Source organism: Megascapheus bottae, chromosome 3 (genome assembly GCF_031878675.1).
Source record: "Megascapheus bottae isolate mThoBot1 chromosome 3, mThoBot2.hap1, whole genome shotgun sequence".
Lineage (NCBI taxonomy): Eukaryota > Metazoa > Chordata > Mammalia > Rodentia > Geomyidae > Megascapheus > Megascapheus bottae.
Window position 1 is genome coordinate 48,189,885 of NC_143511.1, and position 21,108 is coordinate 48,210,992.

The following is a 21,108-nucleotide window of genomic DNA, read 5'->3' on the forward strand; positions in this document are numbered from 1 at the left end:
TTTGGTAGTTAATTAGAGATAAAAGTCTCATGGACTTTCCTTCCCTGGCTGTCTCTGAACCATGATCTTCATATCTCAGCCTCCTGAGTAACTAGAATTACAGGCGTGAGCACCTAACTACACTGTGGATAACTTGAAGATCCAAGCCTGACCTTCTGGTGTTCTCTGTCTGCTTCTTCCACTCCTCAGGTGGATGGTGACTTCCTGGTCCGCCTGTACCCGGAGTTGTGGTGGAGGTGTCCAGACTCGCAGGGTGACCTGTCAGAAGCTGAAAGCCTCTGGGATCTCCACCCCTGTGTCCAATGACTTGTGCTCCCAACTTGCCAAACGACCCGTAGACACACAGGCCTGTAATCAACAGCTGTGTGTGGAATGGACCGTTTCCAGCTGGGGCCAGGTAAGGAGCCAGAAAGCTTTTGATTTGAGAGATAAACTAAAGCCATAAACCCTGCCACCATAGGAAGTCACCTCCTCCATGACTATTGCCTTTTCACATTGCCCTCTGTCACTAACTCACCCAGTGACAAAGCTCAGAATTTATCATCGTCTCCCCTGACATTAACACACTGTTCACATGCATTATGATTTTCCTTTTTGCCCTCCCCCTGCTCCTGTCCTCTGATTGGACCTTCTCACGCATTCTATCAGGCAACCTCTTCTCACTGGCTGTGCTAGAAGAGACAATGTACATTTCAGAGGGGCTCCATCTGTGGACTCAGCATTACTCCAACCCCAAAGTCCTCAACCAATTTCATAGTTCAAACAACTGGGGAAACTTTTCTAGACAAACAGATTTACCTCCCAGAGACTTTCAGCCCATTTTCTCTGGAGTAGGATCCAAGTGTAAGTAATTTTCAGAAACTCCCACAGGTGATCCTAATAGGCAAGCTGAGTAAAGAACCAGTGTTCTAAACCAAGAAACATGAATGCTTTGCCAGATCACTTTGAAACCACCACCTCCTTTCCCCATTCTCAAACTAGACATTAACGTAAGAAGTCCACCGAAGCTCAACAGACAGCCTACTCTGATACAGAGAAAAAAAACATCGTAGCAGAATCCTGATGACTGTCCATTTGTGGGGGAGGGAATAGTTTATATTTAGTTGTGATTTATAAAGAAGATCAATACAAACTGCAAGTGGGGCAACCTGAACAATATCAGATGCCAGGCCATGACAGCAGTAGCTATCTACCATTTTACTCTTTCTGGATCAGGTTGGACTCAACAGCAAATCAGGACATTCTTGTCAGGCTATGAGGCCTCTTTTTTTGTATACAATAGTTATTCTTCTCATCTCATCCCTCTATTATCTTAGATTGTTGACACCAGAGAGGTGGAGGTGCTTGGGGGAAGTAATATAATTATTTATCCTGTTTCCCCCCCAAGTCTGTGTTCAAAACAAACTGGAGTTCCACCTGGCATGTGAGAGCTGCCTACCAGAGCTAATGTTCCAATGGTACCCCACAGCTAGGCAATCATCTCTGCTCATGGATTGTGTTAGACTGGCGCTAATTGGTACAGTGACTATTCTTTTTGGACAGGCATAATTTCTAATTTTTTTCGTCAATGGAAACAGGCTTTTAATTCTTTTTTTGTGGAAAAAGGTAATACTGGTGTTTGAACTCAAACACCCTCGCACTTGAGCTATGATAGCAGACTGAATTCTTGTATAACTAACTGTATGGCCAATGTGACAGAATGTATTGGGGCAATTTTCAACCTAAATTTTGTCAAAATGGCCTGTCTACACATTTTACTGTACACATTCACAGCCCCAGGTATGAGCTTTGCAACTTTCTATTCAGTGCATCTCTCTAATGAACTTCAAATGTTGATTATAATTTTTGAATTCATTAAGGCCACAGAGTTCAATTAAAATTCCTAAGTCTATATCTCAGCTGAGTCAGTGGCTGATGTTCAACCTGCAAATATGTCTGACCAGCCCCCTCATTCCCAGAGACACACACTCTCCCGTGCTCCCACGTCTGCAGGCAAATATCCTCTTTCTCCTAACTGGAAAAATCTGCTTCTGATAGCTTTCCTCCAGCTCCACCTAGCCCTGCTCCCATGTCTTCAAAGCTAAACAGCACTTTGTGAAATTACAATTGGGAACAGATCCAGCTGTGCAAGGGAGAAAGATCATGTAGCATGCATCTTCTTCATGAGTGCACTCCACTATTTGCTTTTATAACAGACTGGGGGAAACAGAAAAGGCATTTTCCATTTCTCTCAAAAAAATCTCCTACCCATTCTTTCTCCTAAAACATCTTAGGCTAATGCAGCTCAAGCTTTCAAGTGAATTACCTATGTATCTTGCAACAAATATAAATTATGACATCATTGATCTATGATATCATATGGCCCAGGGCACTGGCTTTCTAACAGTTCCCAAGACAAGAATGCCTACAGTCAATATTCTATTCAACATGATATTCGATGTTCAGAGCATTCAAGCAAGAAAAAAGAAAAGACATCAAGAGATGCCTGCATAGAACTGGGAGTGTGGCCTAGTGGTAGAGTGCTTGCCTGGCACAGGCAAAGCCTTGGGTTCAATTCCTTGATACCACATACACAGAACCACCAGAAATGGTGCTGTGGCTCAAGTGGTAGAGTGTTAGCCTTGAGAAAGCTCAAGGTCCGTGCCCAGTCCCTGAGTTCAAGCCATAGGACTGAAGAGCGAGAGGGAGAGAGGGAGAGAAGGAGGGACATGACTGGATAAAAAAATCTAGTGCAGTTATGTTTTACTTAGAGATGTTTGGGTCAGTGATGGGTTACATGTATCTGAATGGTCCCTCAAGATTATATCACCTAGTGGTTTTGTAGCCATCTTAATTACTCTGTCATGTTAATATTTCAGAATATAGCCCTGTCATTGTCAGTTGACCATGTGGTTATGATGAATAAATCCACCCATAAAAGAACTAAAATTCTAGAAGTGAAGCTGTGGCTTAAGTGGTAGAACTCTAGCCTTGAGTAAAAATACCTCCAAGATACAGCCCAGGTCCTGAGTTCAAGCCTCAGGACTGGCACAAAGAAATGAAATTCTTATACATGCTACGATGTGGATTAACTTTAGTCATCTCTTCTTCGGCTTCTCAGTGCAATGGGCCTTGCATAGGACCTCGCCTCGCTGTGCAACACAGACAAGTCTTCTGCCAGACCCGGGACGGCATCGCTTTACCATCAGAACAATGCAGCGCCCTTCCCAGGTAATAGAAAGCTCTAGACATCCTTGCCTACACCCCATGTAAGCAGCTTCCCGTAGTCCCAGGGACCAGATTCCCTACCTACTCACCTCCATCACCCGAGGCCTCTGGCCTACTCAGATGGTTCAGTAGTGAGCTTATGCTTGCCAGATGGGCCAGGCTGGACTTTTCGCTCTTGCAAATAATACAAAAATGTGTTTTATTCCTAAGAGAGAGGCCTAAGTCCCCAAGGAACCTGAATTAGGTGGGCAAGAGGCAAGATTATATATACTAGCCAAGACCTTCATCCTTACCGATCTCGCTGTAGAAGTTAGGCTAGAATTCTTGTCTCTGTGCCTCAGCTACTCCTCTATATCTATTCCCCACCTGTGATCTGCCCCCTTGGAGAAGAGTTCATCAATCCCACCTAGGACCTCAGAACCAAAGAGCAGGCTCCAGGTTCCATATCTGCCTCTTCTACACTAGTAGAACTCGTTCTCAGTTTATGCAGAGGATGAGGACTTGGTAAAGAAGGACCAATTGGGGTTCAGTTTTAAGTTGTTCTCTTAAAATCTTCCAACAAGCCAGGCACCAGTGGCTCACGCCTGTAATCCTAGCTACTCAGGAGACTGAGACCTGGGGCATCCCAGTTCAAAGTCAGCCTGGGCACTGAAGTCCATGAAACTTTTATCTTCAACTAGCCACCAGGAAACCACAAGTGGTGCTGTAGCTCAACATGGTAGTGCCCTAGCCACGAGCTGAAGAGCTCAAGAAACATCACCCAGACCCAGGCTTCAAGCATCAGGACCAACAAAAATAAATAAATAATCTTACAATAGTCAGTAAGAGGGCAAGAGTCTGGTTAATTCTGCAAGTTCTTGAGGAGCGGCCTGCCATTGCTAGGCTTATAGTATTCTTTTCACATTTGTCCCCTTGATCTGTGTAGAACCGGACCATAAGCCTGTCACCTTTCTCCTTGCAGACCTGTGAGTACCCAGAACTGCTGGTCGGAGGCCTGCAGCGTCCACTGGAGGGTCAGCCTGTGGACCCTGTGCACAGCGACCTGTGGCAACTACGGCTTCCAGTCCCGGCGGGTAGAGTGCGTGCATGTCCGCACCAACAAGGCCGTGCCTGAGCACCTGTGCGCCTGGGGGCCTCGGCCTGCCAACTGGCAGCGCTGCAACCTCACCCCGTGTGAAAACAGTACGTTCCAATCCCAAAGAACATTCTGCAAATTCCCCACGGGGCATCGGGTACAGAGGGCAGTCCCCGAAGCTGAGCCTCAACCCAGGGCGTTGGATCAGGTTCCCCAAGGATTGTGAGCGGGGGCCAGAGTTGAGTGTTTTCAGTGTGGGACATGGGTGGACATGTGTAGGCCACAAGAGATGGCACAATATGGCCCCCCAAGGCATCCACAGTCTCCACCCTGGCCTTGAGATTACCAAATGCTGTTGGCCAAGTGCTGGATGAAATCCCCCTCCAGCTCACCTGCAGTCAGACTGTTGGTTGCCACAGGGGATGACATACAATGGCCCACAGGGACCAAGCTACTAAAGAGAAAGCACTGTTAACACTGAAGAAGCACGCAGAGGGCCTCAAGCTCAGCTGGCTTTGCACCCACCACTGTTCTGCTTCTCACCGACAAAGGACCTGCTGATCACCTCCCCTCTCCCCAGCCCAGGGGCCTCCACTGGAAGCCGGCAGGCAGCCGCAGCCCTGGGATAAGATAGTTCTCTATGCTCCTCTTCCCTCAACTCTGGAGGCCCCACAGCCCTACATAAAAATGTATATTCCAGTTGAGTAGGGATTCATTTTCTCTTCTTTAGAACCCTAAACCCAAGGTAGAGGCGTTTTCCCCACAGGGAAGAAGATAAATGTGGAGACAAAGAATAGGAAATAAAAAGAGAAATATGGCAGTGTACTTTTCCTCACACTGATCTTCATTGAGCAATAGATTCTCAGCACAAAGGCAGATGTCGTGCAGACGCTTGGCCTTTCCATACACTGGTGGGATGGATGAGCTTTGTACTCTGGCAAAATACTGACCCATGTTTGAGTCAGAAGCTCCCCACAGTCAGAGATAATCAGTGCAATGCAAGCCATTAAGACACTTACCAGTTGAGGCACAACTCAGTTGGTAGAGTGTCAACCAATGAGCATCAGGTACAAATCCTAGTCGCAGACCAAAAGAAAAAGATACTTACCAGATCAGCTTATCCCCATTTTAAGAACCACTTAGACTGAACCAATGCTGAACTGGAACACCATGATATATTTAAGACCTGGCGAGTTGAAGGATTAGAGAAATTTGAGAATACCAGAAAAGCTTCATGGACTAAGCAACACACACGGGCCTGGAGCTGAGAACCTCCAACTAGAGCTTCACTTGCATGCTCTTGAAGCATGGAGCTGAGCCCAGACCTTCTAGGAACTATCTCAAGGGGAAGGGTCCCTTCTTAAACCACCAAGAGCCCATGGGAAAAGGCAAGCAAGTGGGTGAAGTAATCCCAAGGGAAGAAGAAAGAAGGACCATCAGAAAGTAGGAGTGTGCTCCCAGAAGGACACTGATAGATGCAGGGCATTGGCAGATGCTGCCCTGCTACTGGCAGCCTGGGGTGGCAAGTCTGAGCTCTGCCAGAGCCAAGGCTGCCCCAGGGCTGGAAAGCAGTAGCAAAGGCATCGTGCACATCACACAGCCTGACAGTGGTCCCCGTCGGTTAGCCTCTGTTTCACATCTCCTTTCTGTCCCCTTCCCCACCTCCTGCTTTCTCAGCCGAGTGCAGAGACACCACCAGGTACTGCGAGAAGGTGAAACAGCTGAAACTCTGCCAACTCAGCCAGTTCAAATCTCGCTGCTGTGGAACTTGTGGCAAAGCGTGAAGACAGGGCACGGGGAAGAACTCTACTCTGGCCAACCCCACAGGACTCACGCAACCACCTGGAACAGAATTAATGCTCTATTTTATTTATTTATTTGCCCCTCCCACACACACCCACCCCTGAGGACCTCAACATGTTTTCTCTGTCCATTAGCTGGACGACAGTGTTGGGAAAGGGAAAGGACAGATGTGCTCCAGAAGTTGCTGAGCCTGCCAGGACAGCAGCAGCAGCAGCAGCAGTACCCTTGGTGGAGACAACTTTCTCCCAGTGGAGGGCTCAAAGCCACCAAGAAAGAGGAAGCCATAGCCCCTAGAGACTAGGAAAACCGGGTTGGTGCAAACAGTAGACAGACAGCTGGGTCTTTCCTGGAAGTTGAGGCAGGAGTGTTGCTCTTTTCTCTCCTCCACTCCCTTGGTGATGGTGAATCAAAGGGGACCCCACATTGAGAAGGAACACAGGACTCAATGCTTCTAGAGTAGAGGGGGACACAGAGGAAAATTCCACCGTAGATGGGGAACAGTAAGGAGGGAGATGTTGCAGGGCTCAGCACAGAGATGCAGGAAGTTAAGAAAGGCAGGAAAGAACAGAATCAAAGGAAGCCTGTGTGTGCTCCTCCGTAGTGAGGAGTCAGTGGCAGGGGGGCAAGGTGGGGGATGGGGAATTCCAGGCAGCTGCCTACAGCTCACCTGAAGGTTGTGCCCCATGCATGCACCCCTGTGGATTTGGTGGAGCTGTGTAGTGGTGTTCACTCAGCACCTTTTCAGCATGTGCACACTGCACCTCCCGTAGAGTGAAGGACGAGTCCCCATCCCCACTCCAAATCAACTTTCTGCCTGTGCAGAATCAGCATAATCAGCAAGCAATCTGACTGTGCATCTGGCTGTGCAGTGTGGCCATCCCTGGCATCTCGTTATTTAAGTCAAAGGTCCCCTCACCCCGAACAAAGTGCTGCTGTGGGCTAGGGGCCTTCTGAGCAGGCGTGGACTGAACTTTCTGCCTGAATAGCTTTTGCTGCTCCATTTAGGGCCAGGGACTGGGGTCCTTTGCTCACAACTGATCCCTTAGTGAATTTACCAGACAGCATCTACTGGGTTGTAGCAGCTGTTGCCTACCACAGCTGAACAGAGAACAGAGTAAAAGAATGAGTTTTGCCCATGATGTGCCCTGCCTAATCAAACTACCACCCCTAGAATCTGCAGGCCTTTCCTTCCTGGTGCACTACATGAAGCTACTATGCATGGCGTCTAACCAGCAAGTGGGGAAGGGTGATAAATGGAGCTGTGGTGAAGCCAAAACAAAAAGTACTGAAGGACTCAAAGACCGTCCTGGAAGGCTTTTCAACTTACTCTCCCAACACAGTAATATATTGAACATCTTCTAGTAATTATTGTGCCAGAATTGGACATTCAACAACTCAGCAGGGAAAGCCGCATGCATCCACTATGGTTTAGAAAAAAAAATGGTTACAACAAAGTCAAGCACAAAACAAAAACCTTGAGATTATTTTGCAAATTGCTCATTCAGCACAGCAGATTTCTTAGCAAGTACTTTGCGATCCCTCCCCCAAGTAATCTCCTTTAGTAAGCTGGGCAGTTCTAGCCATTTTCCCTCAGAGAAGTCATCCCTCACTCACCCACTCACCCCAGGGCCACCACCAGCATCAGGGCTGCATTTTCTAGCCAGCCTGGCAGTACAATTTGTGAGGAAGACATTATTGTGCTGTCCCTGGGCACGCTCTGTATGGAGAGTAAGGGGGTGGGGTGTCACTCTTCATTACAAAATAGGCTCTAAGAAATCATGTTGCTAAAAATTCAGTATAATGTTTATTTAAAATAAAATAGAATGTTTTCTATGTATATCTTTTGTGAATATTTATTAGGATGTTCTTGTATAAAAAGTGCAATATTGATAATTGTACATTGCCATCCAGAAAAAAATATTGGGGGGAACTCTTTAAATTAACTTTCTACAGCTGTGTTCTTGTTAACTCAATGGTGATCATTTGTATTCTTCCTATTTTTAGAAGTTGGTGTTTAACTCTGGATCCATTATTCACTGTATACAAAATACATTGTAACAGCTAACACGGGACATGTGTGACATAATGGTTATACATGGAATGATGAAGACAAGTTCCATACTCTTATTAATGTGGTTCATTATTTCTTGTTCAATAGATATTGAAATCTGGTGGTCAATATTTACATTTCCTTAGGGAAAAAAAAAACCACAGGTATCTTCCAGCTCGGCCATGTGTCAGGGTGTAGAGTTGGAAATGGGTTTCAGAGCAAGTTGGAAAGCCTGAGTTTGGGGTGGAAAGCAGTGTGCTCTTTGCATGAAATGAATGTACATTTACCGTTTGTTCTGTGAATTGCGACTCAGCAGTACCAAAACTGATTAGGGCTGCTGGATAAATGTGGAAGGAGGCTCTTCCTCCTCTAAAACACAAAACTGTATTTATATATTTTGTACAGATAATACAGCTTATTTATTTAAATCTGGTCGTCAAGAGTCTCTCTTCAGCTCATCTTTCCCCTTGGGTTTTTGTGCTGAGAGGTAAGGTTCTTTCATTTTCGTGGTTCCTAATGAGTGATGTGTAGCTGAAATACAGTACCTGCAATGTTTAACTTTGCATGGAAGTCACGCACATGGGAAAGCCAGCTTTCTAGATAAGCCCACAGGAGCCATGTTCATAGATATGGACACAGGACAAATGTTACGAAAGAAGACAACCAGGTACCCCATTCACCTATGTAGGAAGAAGGTGAAATCACAGAAGCCTCAGCAAGCAAGCAAGGGTTACTATAGGAGAGATTCAGACCGAACTACAAATACTCTCTCTCCAGCTCAGGCTTCCTGCTGACAGATATTCGTGTAGAATGAGACAGATATATGATTAAATTTTTTTTGATAGACACTATTACTAGAGGCTGACCTTTATAGAGCACTGCAGCTAATCTTCACATTGACCCTATCTATAACCTTATTTGCATACAGCCACTTGGCCACCATTCTTCCCAACTGCTTTGAGGTTGGTAGCGACCAAGGGAATCTTCTACAGCAGCTGTTGTTTTCTATTGTCCTAAAATCAATTATTTAGATGGATCAGGCTCCTAGTTCTCTATTTTAAAACATTTTAAGCCAGGTGCAGTGGCTCATGCCTGTAATCCTAGCAACTCAGGAGGCTGAGATCTGAGGATTGAGGTTCAAAGCCAGCCCAGGCACTAAAGAACGTGAGACTCTTATCTCCAATTAATCACTAGAAAAGGAGAGGCGGGACTTGGCTCAAAGGTAGGGTGGTAGCCTTGAGCTGAAGAGCTCAGGGACAGCGCCCAGGCCTAAAGTTCAAGTCCCATAACCCGCAAAAAAAAATAAAAGTAGAAATGTAGCTACTGTAGGAAGTATAGAAAGAAAAAAAAGTATACTTGTAGAGCTCTTCATGAAAGAACAGCATGTCCTCAGGCCAAGATGATGTACACACAGAAACTAAGAGGACCCACAGCCCAAAGCTAAGCAGCCCCAGCCTGTTTTCTAGGGCTTCCCTCTGACATGTCACACTGCTGAGCTGTGTGTGAAAATACACCTGAAAGCTCTTCTGGAAATTGTAATTTTCTTCTAAGAAAACGAACGTGTTGCTTTAACAAAATACCCAGAGGTATAAATACTCATGCTAGTCGGGCACTGGTGGCTCATACCTGTAATCTTAGCTGCTCCAGAGGCTGAGAACTGAGGATTGTGGGTTTAGATAGGAAAGTCTGTGAGACTCTTATCCCCAATTAAATCATAGAGGAAAAACGAGTCCAAAGTAGCTGTGGCTCATATGATAGAGTGCTAGCCTGGAGAAAAGGGAGGTCAGGGACAGTGTCCAGTCTCAGGACTGGCAAAACTAATAAAATACTCCTGGCAGCAGCCAATGTCCTGTAGCAGCCCCTGGGTAGAGAAATGAGAGGGAGTCAAAGATGCCAGAGGAAAAATCTAACACAACTCAGTGAGAAGGGCTTAATAGAAAATGTATGGCGTTCTTTCCAGACCAAATCACAGACTTTAACAGAGAGAAAATAAAGATTCATTCCTACCAAGATCTTACTGACCACATTATAAATGATTTGTACCTTAACCACAGGCCAGAAGTGGAGTTATAATTCTGTATACTAAAGTCCTTGCTTACCTCTGTATGTATCTAGGATTCAAAGAAGTAACTCTATAGAATCATCAAGGTCAGAATAGTCAGCAGTTACCAAACTCATTCATGCCTCAGCCTCTTTATCTGTAAAGGTAGAATACCTCACAGGATAGAGTTGTTGTGAGAAAAGTATGAGTTAATTCATGTTGAGAAAATATGAAAAAGAAAATATGAAAATACTGCCATGTCACAGAAGCCTTCATTAAATATTGTTGTTATCATCATCCCAACTACCCTGGAAAGGCAGGGAGATGACATAAAAAACTGACATTTTTACTATTTCTTGTCATCTTTGACAGTTTTTTATTCCCATTTTTTTTGCTAGTCCTGGGCCTTGAGCTCAGGGCCTAAGCACTGTCCTTGGGCTTTCTCAAGGCTAGAGCTCTACCACTTGAGCCTCAGCACCACTTCTGGCTTGTTCTATGTATGTGGTATGGAGGAATTGATCCCGGGTCTTCATACATGCTAGGCAAGCACTCTACCACTAGGCCAAACTCCTGGCCCTTATTCCCATTTTTGACTGAACAGGAAACTAGTCGTTCTTTCAAACCACAATGCTACTCAATAGCATAAACAAGAAAGGCATTTGTATACTAAATTGCAAGTTCTGTACTTTAGGTCAGTCCATCTAGCTAACTCACAGACCCACCAAACTTCAAACTTCCAGAAATACTTCTTGGACAAATGCAATGATCTCAATATATCACCTAGTGTCAATTTAATACATTCAGATGTACATGAAATAACCATCTCCTCAGAGTTAGTATGAAATGCAGAAAAGCATTCATTCATGAGTAAAAGCTAAAATTAAGAGTATCTTACCAGGCACCAGTAGCTCACACATATAGTTGTAGCTTCTCAGGAAGCTGAGATCTGAGGACTGTAGTTCAAACCCATCTCAGGCAGGAAATTCCATGAGATGTCACCAAAAAAAAAAAGCAAAAACTCAGAAGTAGAGGCATGGCTCAAGTAGCAGTTTTTCATGGTATTATCCCCTCAATTCATCCCACAAATAAAACCAAAGTAAATAATCCAAGTTTATTAATGCTTCTTAGCTAACATGAGACGACTCTGTAAGTCTGATATCAATCCTCTCAGTCCCCTAAAAGTGGTCAAGCTCATCCACATTAGGCAAGGATTTGGAGCAAAGGACAGGAGCCTGAGTAAATAACTGAGAAAAAATGGACCTGATCAGTGAATTCACCCACAAAGGTTACACTAGGAAGCAAAATGGAGCAACCTTCTCAGTTTTGTCTCTCTGTGCACCTCATTTTCTTTTGCCAGGCCCGGAGCTTAAACTCAGGGTGTGAGCAATGTCCTTGGGCTTTTTCAAGGCTAGTGCACTACCACTTGAGCCACAGCACCGCTTCCAGCTTTTCCTGTGTATGTGGTACCAAAGAATTGAACCCAGGGCTTCCTGCAAGCTAGACAAGCACTCTACCAGGAGGCCACACACCCAGCCCCCCGGGCCCCTATTTTTTGTTCAGTGACTCAGACTGCGTGTACATCTGTGTGAATTGAATCAAGGCCATGTCACTACCAATTAGGAAAAGGCAGTTACGGATACAAGCTTTGGTGTGCAGAACAAAGAACCAAATATACAGGTCTACTATTCCTCCAAGTTTAATGATTATCATCCACTTTCTCATCTACTCATCCTTTCTACCTAGAAATGCTTTTACAGGTGAAGTATATATGGTCTTCACTTTGGCAACACTTCAGTTTCTTACCCATAGCACTAGAAAATTTTCATTTTTTTTGTTGCCATCCCTAAGCTGGATAGAAGATATTGGTAAACAAGCTTTTGCTAACAAGAGCCAGTCTTGTCAAGGTGGGATTTATAACTTCACTCTGATGGTTGCTGTAAGTTACCTATCTACAGCAAGCACGTGTGTCATGCCTCGGATTACACAGCAACAGCTGTCACTCACCTCTGTGTTTTCCAAAGGCAAAATTCATCTTCAACTAAGCATTTTCCAGGCTTCCCCTAAAGATATGGTTTATATATGTGCAAACAGAAGTTAAACGTACAGTTTTATGTGAAGGAGGAGAAATCAGACAGTGGGGAATGGTTCTCCTGCTGAACATAAAGAATATTTGTTTAAGCAGAATGCCTAGGACTGAGAGATTGCACAGTCAGCATTCAGACCAGAAAACATGCCTGGGAAATCTGCCTCCTCCACCAGGCTGGTCAGGGTTTACCTTACTACAAACCCCATGAAGGAGGATAGACAGGCTGTGAACAATGTAGTTGCTAGGCAAGCAACTCTAGGAAATGTTTAATGGTCAAGGTCAGTAAATGATGAAGTATGTCATGGCCTTGCTTTTCTTCCCCTCGACCTCCCACAATTATTTTTAAAACAGCAGAGAAAGGGTTAGGAAATGACTTGCTGATGTCAAAAGAGAATGACAAAGCTGTTCAGCCAGCCACCCGTATCGTTCCAGCCAGTAACTAGAGATTAGCATATCACAATACCAGGTGTTGGACAGATGCCAGTTCCATAGATTCAGGCACCCAATTTCTTCAGCCAGCACAGACTCTTACTTACTAGAGTGAAGATATCCAAGATAACCCCCTGAGAGCAGTGTTCCTCAGCCTGAATATTACACATACACACACACACACACACACACACACACACACACACACACACACACACACACAGAGTACTGAAAGTTGCCTTCACATTTGGGTCCAGCTATTATGGTAAAGGACCGAAGTCCTTTCCTCATCCTCATGATTTTTCACTTTAGTGTCCATTCCTAAATATTCTCCCCCCCCCCCATACTCCCTTCATTTCCTACAGTTTAATTTGCTCTCGCTAAGACTCATTTCTAGGCAAGAGGACACACACAGTGAGAGCCCAGTCCTTGCCTTTAAGAACTCATAGCCCAATTGAGAAACTGACACAACCTACATCAAATGACAATATGTGTCAATTCCAAGCAATTATCCAGCTCGTGTTTTTGTTTTTTCATTCTTCCTGAGTTACCACCCAGTATTTAATCCTCTCTCTGGGGGCTTTGCAAGCTGCTAACTCCACCCTACTTTCTTTGTACCAGCTACAACTGTTATATTCTCCATTGATACTTCATATAAACTCATACTTATATGAAAAACAACCTATATTTACACTCTAGGTGTAACTAACATTCAAGATATCCAATTATAAATCCATGCTTCTTAGTAACCACTGAAGTAGGCAGAGCTACCTTGCTTTACTCCACAGAAGATGCCTGCTGGCCGTGCAGAATCAAAGTGTCCTAGCCCTTCGTCCCTAAGCCCAGTGATGGCAACTCTAACAGCTGTTCAGGCCAAAACTTCTAGAGTTATCTGTGATTTTTACATCACAACTCCAAATGGCCAGTTTTTGAAATATACCCAGAGTATGACTTTTCTTAGGACCTTATCTACCCACCAAAGGTGAGCCTGCATCATACTTATATGAAAGATATGCAGGAAGCGCCCCTTCAGGCCTTGTCTCCAGCAGGTTTCCTACAGCCTGCTCAAGCAGTCGTGGAGGTCACACTGATGACCGTAAAGCAAACCAGGCCATGGTACTGCCCAGCTCCAACTTGACATGAGCTCCCCTCGATTGGCTTCCTTACTACCCACCTAGGGACTTTGCTCTACTTGTTACCTATATACACTTGGCCTCTCCATCAAGCATCTCAAATCTCACCCTCTCACTGAGGTCCTTCTAGGTCACTTCATTAGGTACAACCTGTGAGAATCTAAGCTCCCAGGCCACTTCATCTCGATGACATTTTCCCATGCATTTATTGTCTTCTGGCTTAATATACATATATATATATAACTTACTGTTGCTTGCATTCATTGTTTAAATTGTTATACATTACTATAATATTCTTGGCTTATTAAATGTATTGCTTATGAGTGTTTTTCTCTTCACCAGATGCCTAGATCCACAAGGACAGAATCTGAGTCTGGTCCAAAGAGGCCACAATCAGGCCTGGTGGCCAATGTGCAGCTTATGAACGAATGAATTAGGGTAATTACAGTGGGTTGGATGGGTAGAAAGAAAGGATGGGTTGGAAGTATGGTCTGTGCTATGATAAGCAGCCTTCTATCCCTCTTAATGACAGGAACTAAGATGAGATGGAAGACTGGGGAATAGGCTAGAGGGGTGTGGAGGAGGAGAAGAATATGTAACAGGACATGGAAGACAAGGATTCTGAGTCATCACCCATAACACAGAGAACTCACCTGACAGGCAGCAGAAACCAATGTCAGGAACCTGCTGCCGGAGCACCTAAGGTCACCCGAGCCAGAAGAAAGGGAATTCCAGGGGGAAGAATATGGGAAGAGCAACAGCTAATCCAGGACTCTGGCAGAGGCTTTCACAAGCCAGAGAAGGACATTGGGACACTCCTGAGTCAGGTGATCTCTTGGGACCAAGATGGAAGTCATGGAATTTTCACAAGCCTGTTAGTCAAGAAGATAAAACTCCCTAAATACCATCAACTTTAGGGGTTTTATAATAAGACCAACACAGTAAATGTGACTGTGTATGACCAAACCACAAAATAAACATAACTTTCCTCCTTCCCCATAAATTCCAAGGAACCACTTTCCAAAGTGAAGAGAATTCAATCTAAAATGATTAATGCTTTCAAACCAAGAACTCACAAAATAAACATCCCTTCAAAAAATGTCCAACTCTTATAATTATTCCTTCTCATATATTATAAGAAAGTAAGAAAGTGAGTGGTGCATAAAGAAATGCTGTTGCAATCTAAGCATATGTGTGTGTGTGTGTGTGTGTGTGTGTGTGTGTGTGTGTGTGTGTGTTCATAAAGGACTACTAAGTTTAGATGCTGACCTCTATAGGATGTTTCTCTACTGTCTTCTTCTCTCTCCCTCATACTCATATAATCTCTCTCTCTCTGTCCCTCTCTCTCTCTCTCTCATCACACACACACACACACACACACACACACAGCTACCATACCCAAAGTTATTCTCTCAATACAATCTCATAAGTCATATCCCTGTGGATTCTGTTCCTTTAAAAAGCATTGCAAGGCTCATTCTTTCATCTCAGTCTGATTAGCCTTTTGCATCCTAACACTCCCCTTCATCCATGGTGCCATTTTAAAAGTTCTTTACCCCCCTGGGCTGGGAGTTTGGCCTAGTGGTAGAGTGTTTGCCTAACATGCACGAAGACCCAGGATCAATTTCTCGGTACCACATACATAGAAAAAAGCCGGAAATGGTGCTGAGGCTCAAGTGGTAGAGCTCTAGGCTTGAGAAAGTCCAAGGACAGTGCTCAGGCTCTGAGTTTAAGCCCAGGACTGGCAAAAAAAAAAAAGTTCTTTACCCCTCAAAAAGTTTGTTTTACAAACATATTTCTTCAAATCCTGAGCAACCCAGTGAGGATGTTGCCAGGTTACTTAGCCTCTCTGGATTCATGTGCCTCTCTGCCCTGTGAACTGGATAAATACCAACAGAAGGTATTGGTCATATGTTGGAGATGAGATGAGAGGAGATGAGATAAGATAAATGATGCTTCCACTCTGAAGAGTGCTACATTGGCAAGAAGTGGGTCCGTAGTCCATCTCAAATAAACTTTCCCAAACTCCCTGGCTATACCTACACTCTGGCTATACCTCATTTATCAAAAAGCCCTGCAGGGCCAGGAGTTTGGCCTAGTGGTAAAGTACTTGCCTAGCATGCACAAAGACCCATGTTCAATTCCTGGGTACCATATACTTAGAAAAAAAGCTGTAAGTAGTGCTGAGGCTCAAGTGGTAGAGCTCTAGCCTTGAGAAAGCCCAAGGACAGTGCTCAGGCCCTGAGTTCAAGCCCAGGACTAGCAAAAAAAAAAAAGCCTTGCAATCTCAATGGTCAGTGGTCAAGGTATTTCAGCACATAGCATTGACCCCAAAGCACTGCAGGATCCAATGAGGTTTCTGAATCATCAAACTGAACCACACGTTTGCGTGGTATGTGTATTTTATTGTCTTCCAAACTTGAAAAAATTTATGATGAGTACTTGGCAGTATTTTTCAATGTGTGTTCCAATATGTTTTACACAATAAAAAAGACTTACTGTCAGTGTTTTAAAATGTTGTTTCTGCCTGTTCAGCATTTATCCCTTCCTTCTCTGGGAACTACATTTCAGTTTCCTTTGGGGACCAGCTTACTCCTAACGCCTTGTTCTGTAGTCCACAAGGGCTCACCCTAGTGCTCTACAATAAGCTCAGGCCTGGACAATAAGAGGTTTTTTTGGCCAATCCTGGGCCCTGAACTCAGGGCCTGAGCACTGTCCTTGAGCTTTTTCAAGGCTGGAGCTCTACCACTTGAGCCACAACACCACTTCCAGCTTTTTCTATGTATGTGGTACCAAGGAATTGAACCCATCTTCGTGCTTGCTTAGCACTCAGTCTACTATTAGGCCAAACTCCCCACCCCACAATAAGTATTTTCTGTTGCCACCTGTGATCAGCTCAAGAATCAACAGGAAGCTCAGGCCAGTAAGAGGGTCTTTTTGGGAACCACTGAGATTGCTAGTGAAAAGAAGGCAGGTCAACTTAGAATCACTAGAAATCACAGGCCCAGCCTGGAAAGAAACATGAGGGAAAGCTCAAAGATGGAAAGCAAGATCTCATTACTTCCAACTAATCAGCAGATAAAATGTTAGACTTTCCAATACTTACTCAAACCAATAGGGTTTTGTTGTGCATTGTTTTGTTGTTTGCTTAAGTATTTGTTCTTAAAAAATGCTAACTCTTGCACTAGTTTACACAAAGTTAAAATTTGTTGACACTAGGACTTCATAGAGACTTCAAAATATTAACATGCAATATGGATGTGCATTAAGGGGGTATATGTGAAGCATTCCCCAAACTTATGTATCTAATGAACTTTTCCTTTTTGAAGACCATTATCACTGGGCTTGTAACCCACAGAACACCTTGGAAAGCCTAGTGCATATTACCTGCAGGTTAACCCAATATTAAAATCCTGCAAGTCCCCATTCCCTTATTATTCTGGATAAATGAGACAAAGGGGAATTCATTTATCCAACACTGTTGACGCTGTTTTCCAGCCTTTAAAAATGTATGTGTGTAATTTTTTATTCATTTTACTAAATTGAGGTCATAAGCACAAACCATGGTATATTTTTCCAGACTTAATAAAATGTGTGCAGATATACAGACTTGTCTTTATTATATCAGGGTCATAATTCCTGAACTGCAATAGTTTTGAATTCTCCATTTTAAAAATGTTTTGGGCTGCAAGTATCACTGACATGCTGTCACTTTCTTAGCAGTAAGCTCTTATACTCATTTGTGGATATAACACAAGAGAAACACTCTGTAAATTTTGTGTGTGTGTGTTGTTCTTTTTCTTTTTTTAACTCTCAAGGCCTGTCCCTGAGCATTGTCCCTGAGCTCTTTTCCTGAAGGATAGCATTCTACCACTTGAGCCATAGCACCACTTTGTTTTCTGGGGCGGGGGGGAGGGGGGGTTAATTGGAGATAAAAGCTTCACAGACTTTCCTTCCTGGGCTAGCTTTGAACCACGATCCTCAGATTTCAGTCTTCTGCGTAGCTAAGATTACGGACATGAAGCACCAGAACTTGGCTAATTGTGTTTTTTTTGTTGTTTGTTTTTGTTTGGGGGGGGGGGTTTTGCCAGTCCGGAGCTTGAGCTTTGGGCCTGAACACTGTTCTTGGGCTTTCTCAAAGCTAGTTAGTGTTCTACCACTTGAGCCCCAGCACTACTTCCGGCATTTTTTCTATGTAAGTGGTACCGAGGAATCAAACCTGGGTCTTAGTGCATGCTAGGAAAGCTCTCTACTGCTAGGCTAAAGTCCCGGCCCCTGTGTATTCCTTTTGTAAAAAGGCCAATATGTCCTGCATAGGAACCAGGGTTATGAAGATATACCTATACCTGATTCTATACATTAATTCAGGTCAGTGATAATTTTAGCCTGAAAGGTTGTTTCTTTCCAGGTTCCTGCCTTGGGTTTAAGCAGATAATTTCAAATGACCTTTGAAAATGGGGAGTATTGTAATACTTTGGCCAAGGAAAGAAATACTTCGGCTTAGTAGAATAGCATCAAACTTACTGGGCCCAGTGACTCATACCTGTAATCCTAGCTACTCAAGAGGCTAAGATCTGAGGATCTCAGTTCAAAGCCAGTCCAGGCACAAAAGACCTTGAAACTTTTATCTCCACTAAACATCAGAAAACCAGAAGTGGCCCTGTGGATCTAGTGCTAGCCTTGAGCTGAAGAGCTGAGGGACAGAGCCTGGGCCCAGACCCAGAGTTCAAGCTCCACCAAAAAAAAAAAAGAAAGAAAGAAAGAAAAAAGCATCAAATTCCACTGTGAAAGTGTAAAATGAAAATCTTTTATTTTTCTAAACCCAGGAGAACCCCATAGTCAAAAAAAATCCATTTCTTAGTTTATAAGTCATCCGTTGGCACAGATGTCAAATTTTAGTCATTTTTCAGGTATTTTGTCTGCCAATAACTCAAGTTGCTGCTTGCCTGTTTCAAGAGTATTTGTGAGGCTCCCCTGCTTTGTGCTTCTGTAATGGCATGGATGGGAATTTGGGTCAGTGGGTTGATGACTAAGCTCCCCTTTGTTGTGGAAAGCAGAGTCCTACCCCTGAGCAGGAAGGCAGGGTTACAGGCACACAGACTAGTTATTGGAGGCAGAGAAAATTCAAAAAACTTTGAGCTGTCTACAGTCAGGGGAATGCAAGCTTCTGGATCTTGGTTAGCATCAAATGGGATTGGTAGCCATACTTTGAGGCTTGGCCAGGAAAAGGCATGGAGACTCCTCATGTCTACATCTAAAACTGCAGTGGCAACAACTGCAGGCATCTGTGGCCTGAAGCCTAGTCTAGCAACCTGATCCCACACCCCTGATGCATTTTCCAGAATCCAGAGCACATGTTCTGGAAGGTACATATCCTCCTGGACTCCCACTGTACCCCAAGGCAAGGAGGAATCAAGCACCTGCTCAGACAACCATGTGCAATGTTAGTGCCTGATCTGCCAAAGAAAACACTCCTTTCTGCCCCTTACCCCCAGCATCTATGCTGAGAAAGGCCTCTGTCTTCCCAATTGGAGGCCTGCTGACCAGATGTGGGTCTAGGTGATAGCCTATGGGCTAGGGAGCCATTGATCTACAGTTAAGATTGTGCATGCCCCACCTATCCCACCTGCTTCCTCTTGACAAATACACAGTTGAAAGTCACTGGTAGAGAAAAGAGGTCTTTCAACTCCTCTTCCAAATTGCTTTCATCCCATTAGCAACATGCTTTCCTCAGAAGCAGAAGCTTCTAAGCTGTTCTTCCTGGATATGTTTCAAACAATTCCAGAGCAAGGAAAACCTATAATGAAAAGTCATTTAGAAGATACTATATGATGGAGCACAACTGCCTGCTCCCTCAGTCACCCCCAGCACAGGCTCCAGCTAGGACTGCTACCCCACCTCTGCTCAGTTGAAGGCCAAACCTGAGCCCCTGGTGGTATCTGAAAGTGGGAAGGAGGAGGTCAGGATTGGGAGTGTGATTAGAGGAGGGACTATGGCTACATAGCTCTAGGAAATGGCCTGGGGTTGAAGGTTAGTGCTGTTCCCTTCACCTACAAACATTCAATGGCCTGGTTCTTTATTATTTTCTTTAAGTAGTTATACAAAGTTGTTTATGAATACAGTGTGTGTGTGTGTGTGTGTGTGTGTGTGTGTGTGTGTGTGTGTGTCCATCTATCCTGGAGCTTGAACTCAGCGCCTGGGCACTTTTCCTGTACTTCTTTGCTCAAGGCTAGCACTCTACCACGTTACCATTTGAGCCACAGCTCCATTCTCAGCTTTTGGGGAGTTAATTGGAGATGAGTCTGACAGACTTACCTGCCTGGGCTGGCATTAAACTAAAATCCTCTGATCTCAGGCCCCTGAGCAGCTGATTGCAAGCGTGAACCAGTGGTGTCTAGCCTTGATGCTATTCTTGATGCTATGCTCAACTTTAATTGAGAGAGGAATTATGGTGCAAAATTTTGACCTCCCCAAAACTGAGGGTGAAACACCAGGATCTGCACCCATGTAAGTGGCCCCACTGTGTTGAAACCTACAGATAAGTCACATGCTGATGAGTGGTGGACAAGGAAAACTGCATTTTCCCAAGGGGGATCTCATACCCAGAAGATACCATACCATGGGCCAACAGACCACTTCCAACCAGCCCAAGGCTTCCACAGCAACAAAGCCCTCTATATCTCCTTCTCCAGCTAGGTCCCAGCCTTCTCAAGTTTCCCTCCCCTCCTAATAGCCATTTGTCTATGAAGATTTCAATAGCTGGACTGATAACAGTAGAACCTTCATACTCCAATCACCTCCCAAAGGCTTGGTCTCTGGACAGTGCTGCACTGCAAATACTGCTCTTATGGTCTTTTAGAAGTCATTTTAGGTACAGACCACAGTGTTCTCCATTCACTTAGTGAAGTCTAGTAAAGTATATGATTTAATGTGATCTGTGGATATAATATGTGGAAAAAATGAGAAGCATCTAAAGTAGATCAAGAGTCAGAAGACCTGGATTCCACTTCTAGCTTTGCTGACCTTAGCCATGACTTTGAGCAATATGCTTTACTGCTCTGAGTCTTTCTACCCCTAACAGTAAGTATTCCATACTAACAACATGAGGATTGAACAATGGAGAGTCTGCCTTAGTGATGTTAGAGTAAAGATACAAGGAACGGGTACTTACACAGACTAGTTCATGTGCCTGAGAGCCATGGAAAGAGTAAACCCTAGGCAAAATGATACAAGTTCCTCACATAAGAACCAGACCCTGGACCTAAACCCAGATCTCTAGGCTTG

At 44.3% G+C, this 21,108-nt stretch overlaps 1 protein-coding gene across 1 annotated transcript in view; it reads left to right on the forward strand.

Annotated features, from left to right (window-relative positions):
- Positions 1-8,507, forward strand: part of Adamtsl1 (ADAMTS like 1) — a 628,790-nt gene extending 620,283 nt beyond the window's left edge. The window contains exons 27-30 of the mRNA XM_090329363.1: positions 190-397; positions 3,101-3,210; positions 4,169-4,389; positions 5,960-8,507. Of these exons, the coding sequence (XP_090185489.1) occupies positions 190-397; positions 3,101-3,210; positions 4,169-4,389; positions 5,960-6,066 (646 nt within the window). The 3' untranslated portion in view covers positions 6,067-8,507. The remainder of the gene's footprint in view (positions 1-189; positions 398-3,100; positions 3,211-4,168; positions 4,390-5,959) is intronic.
- The last annotated feature ends 12,601 nt before the right edge of the window (positions 8,508-21,108 follow it).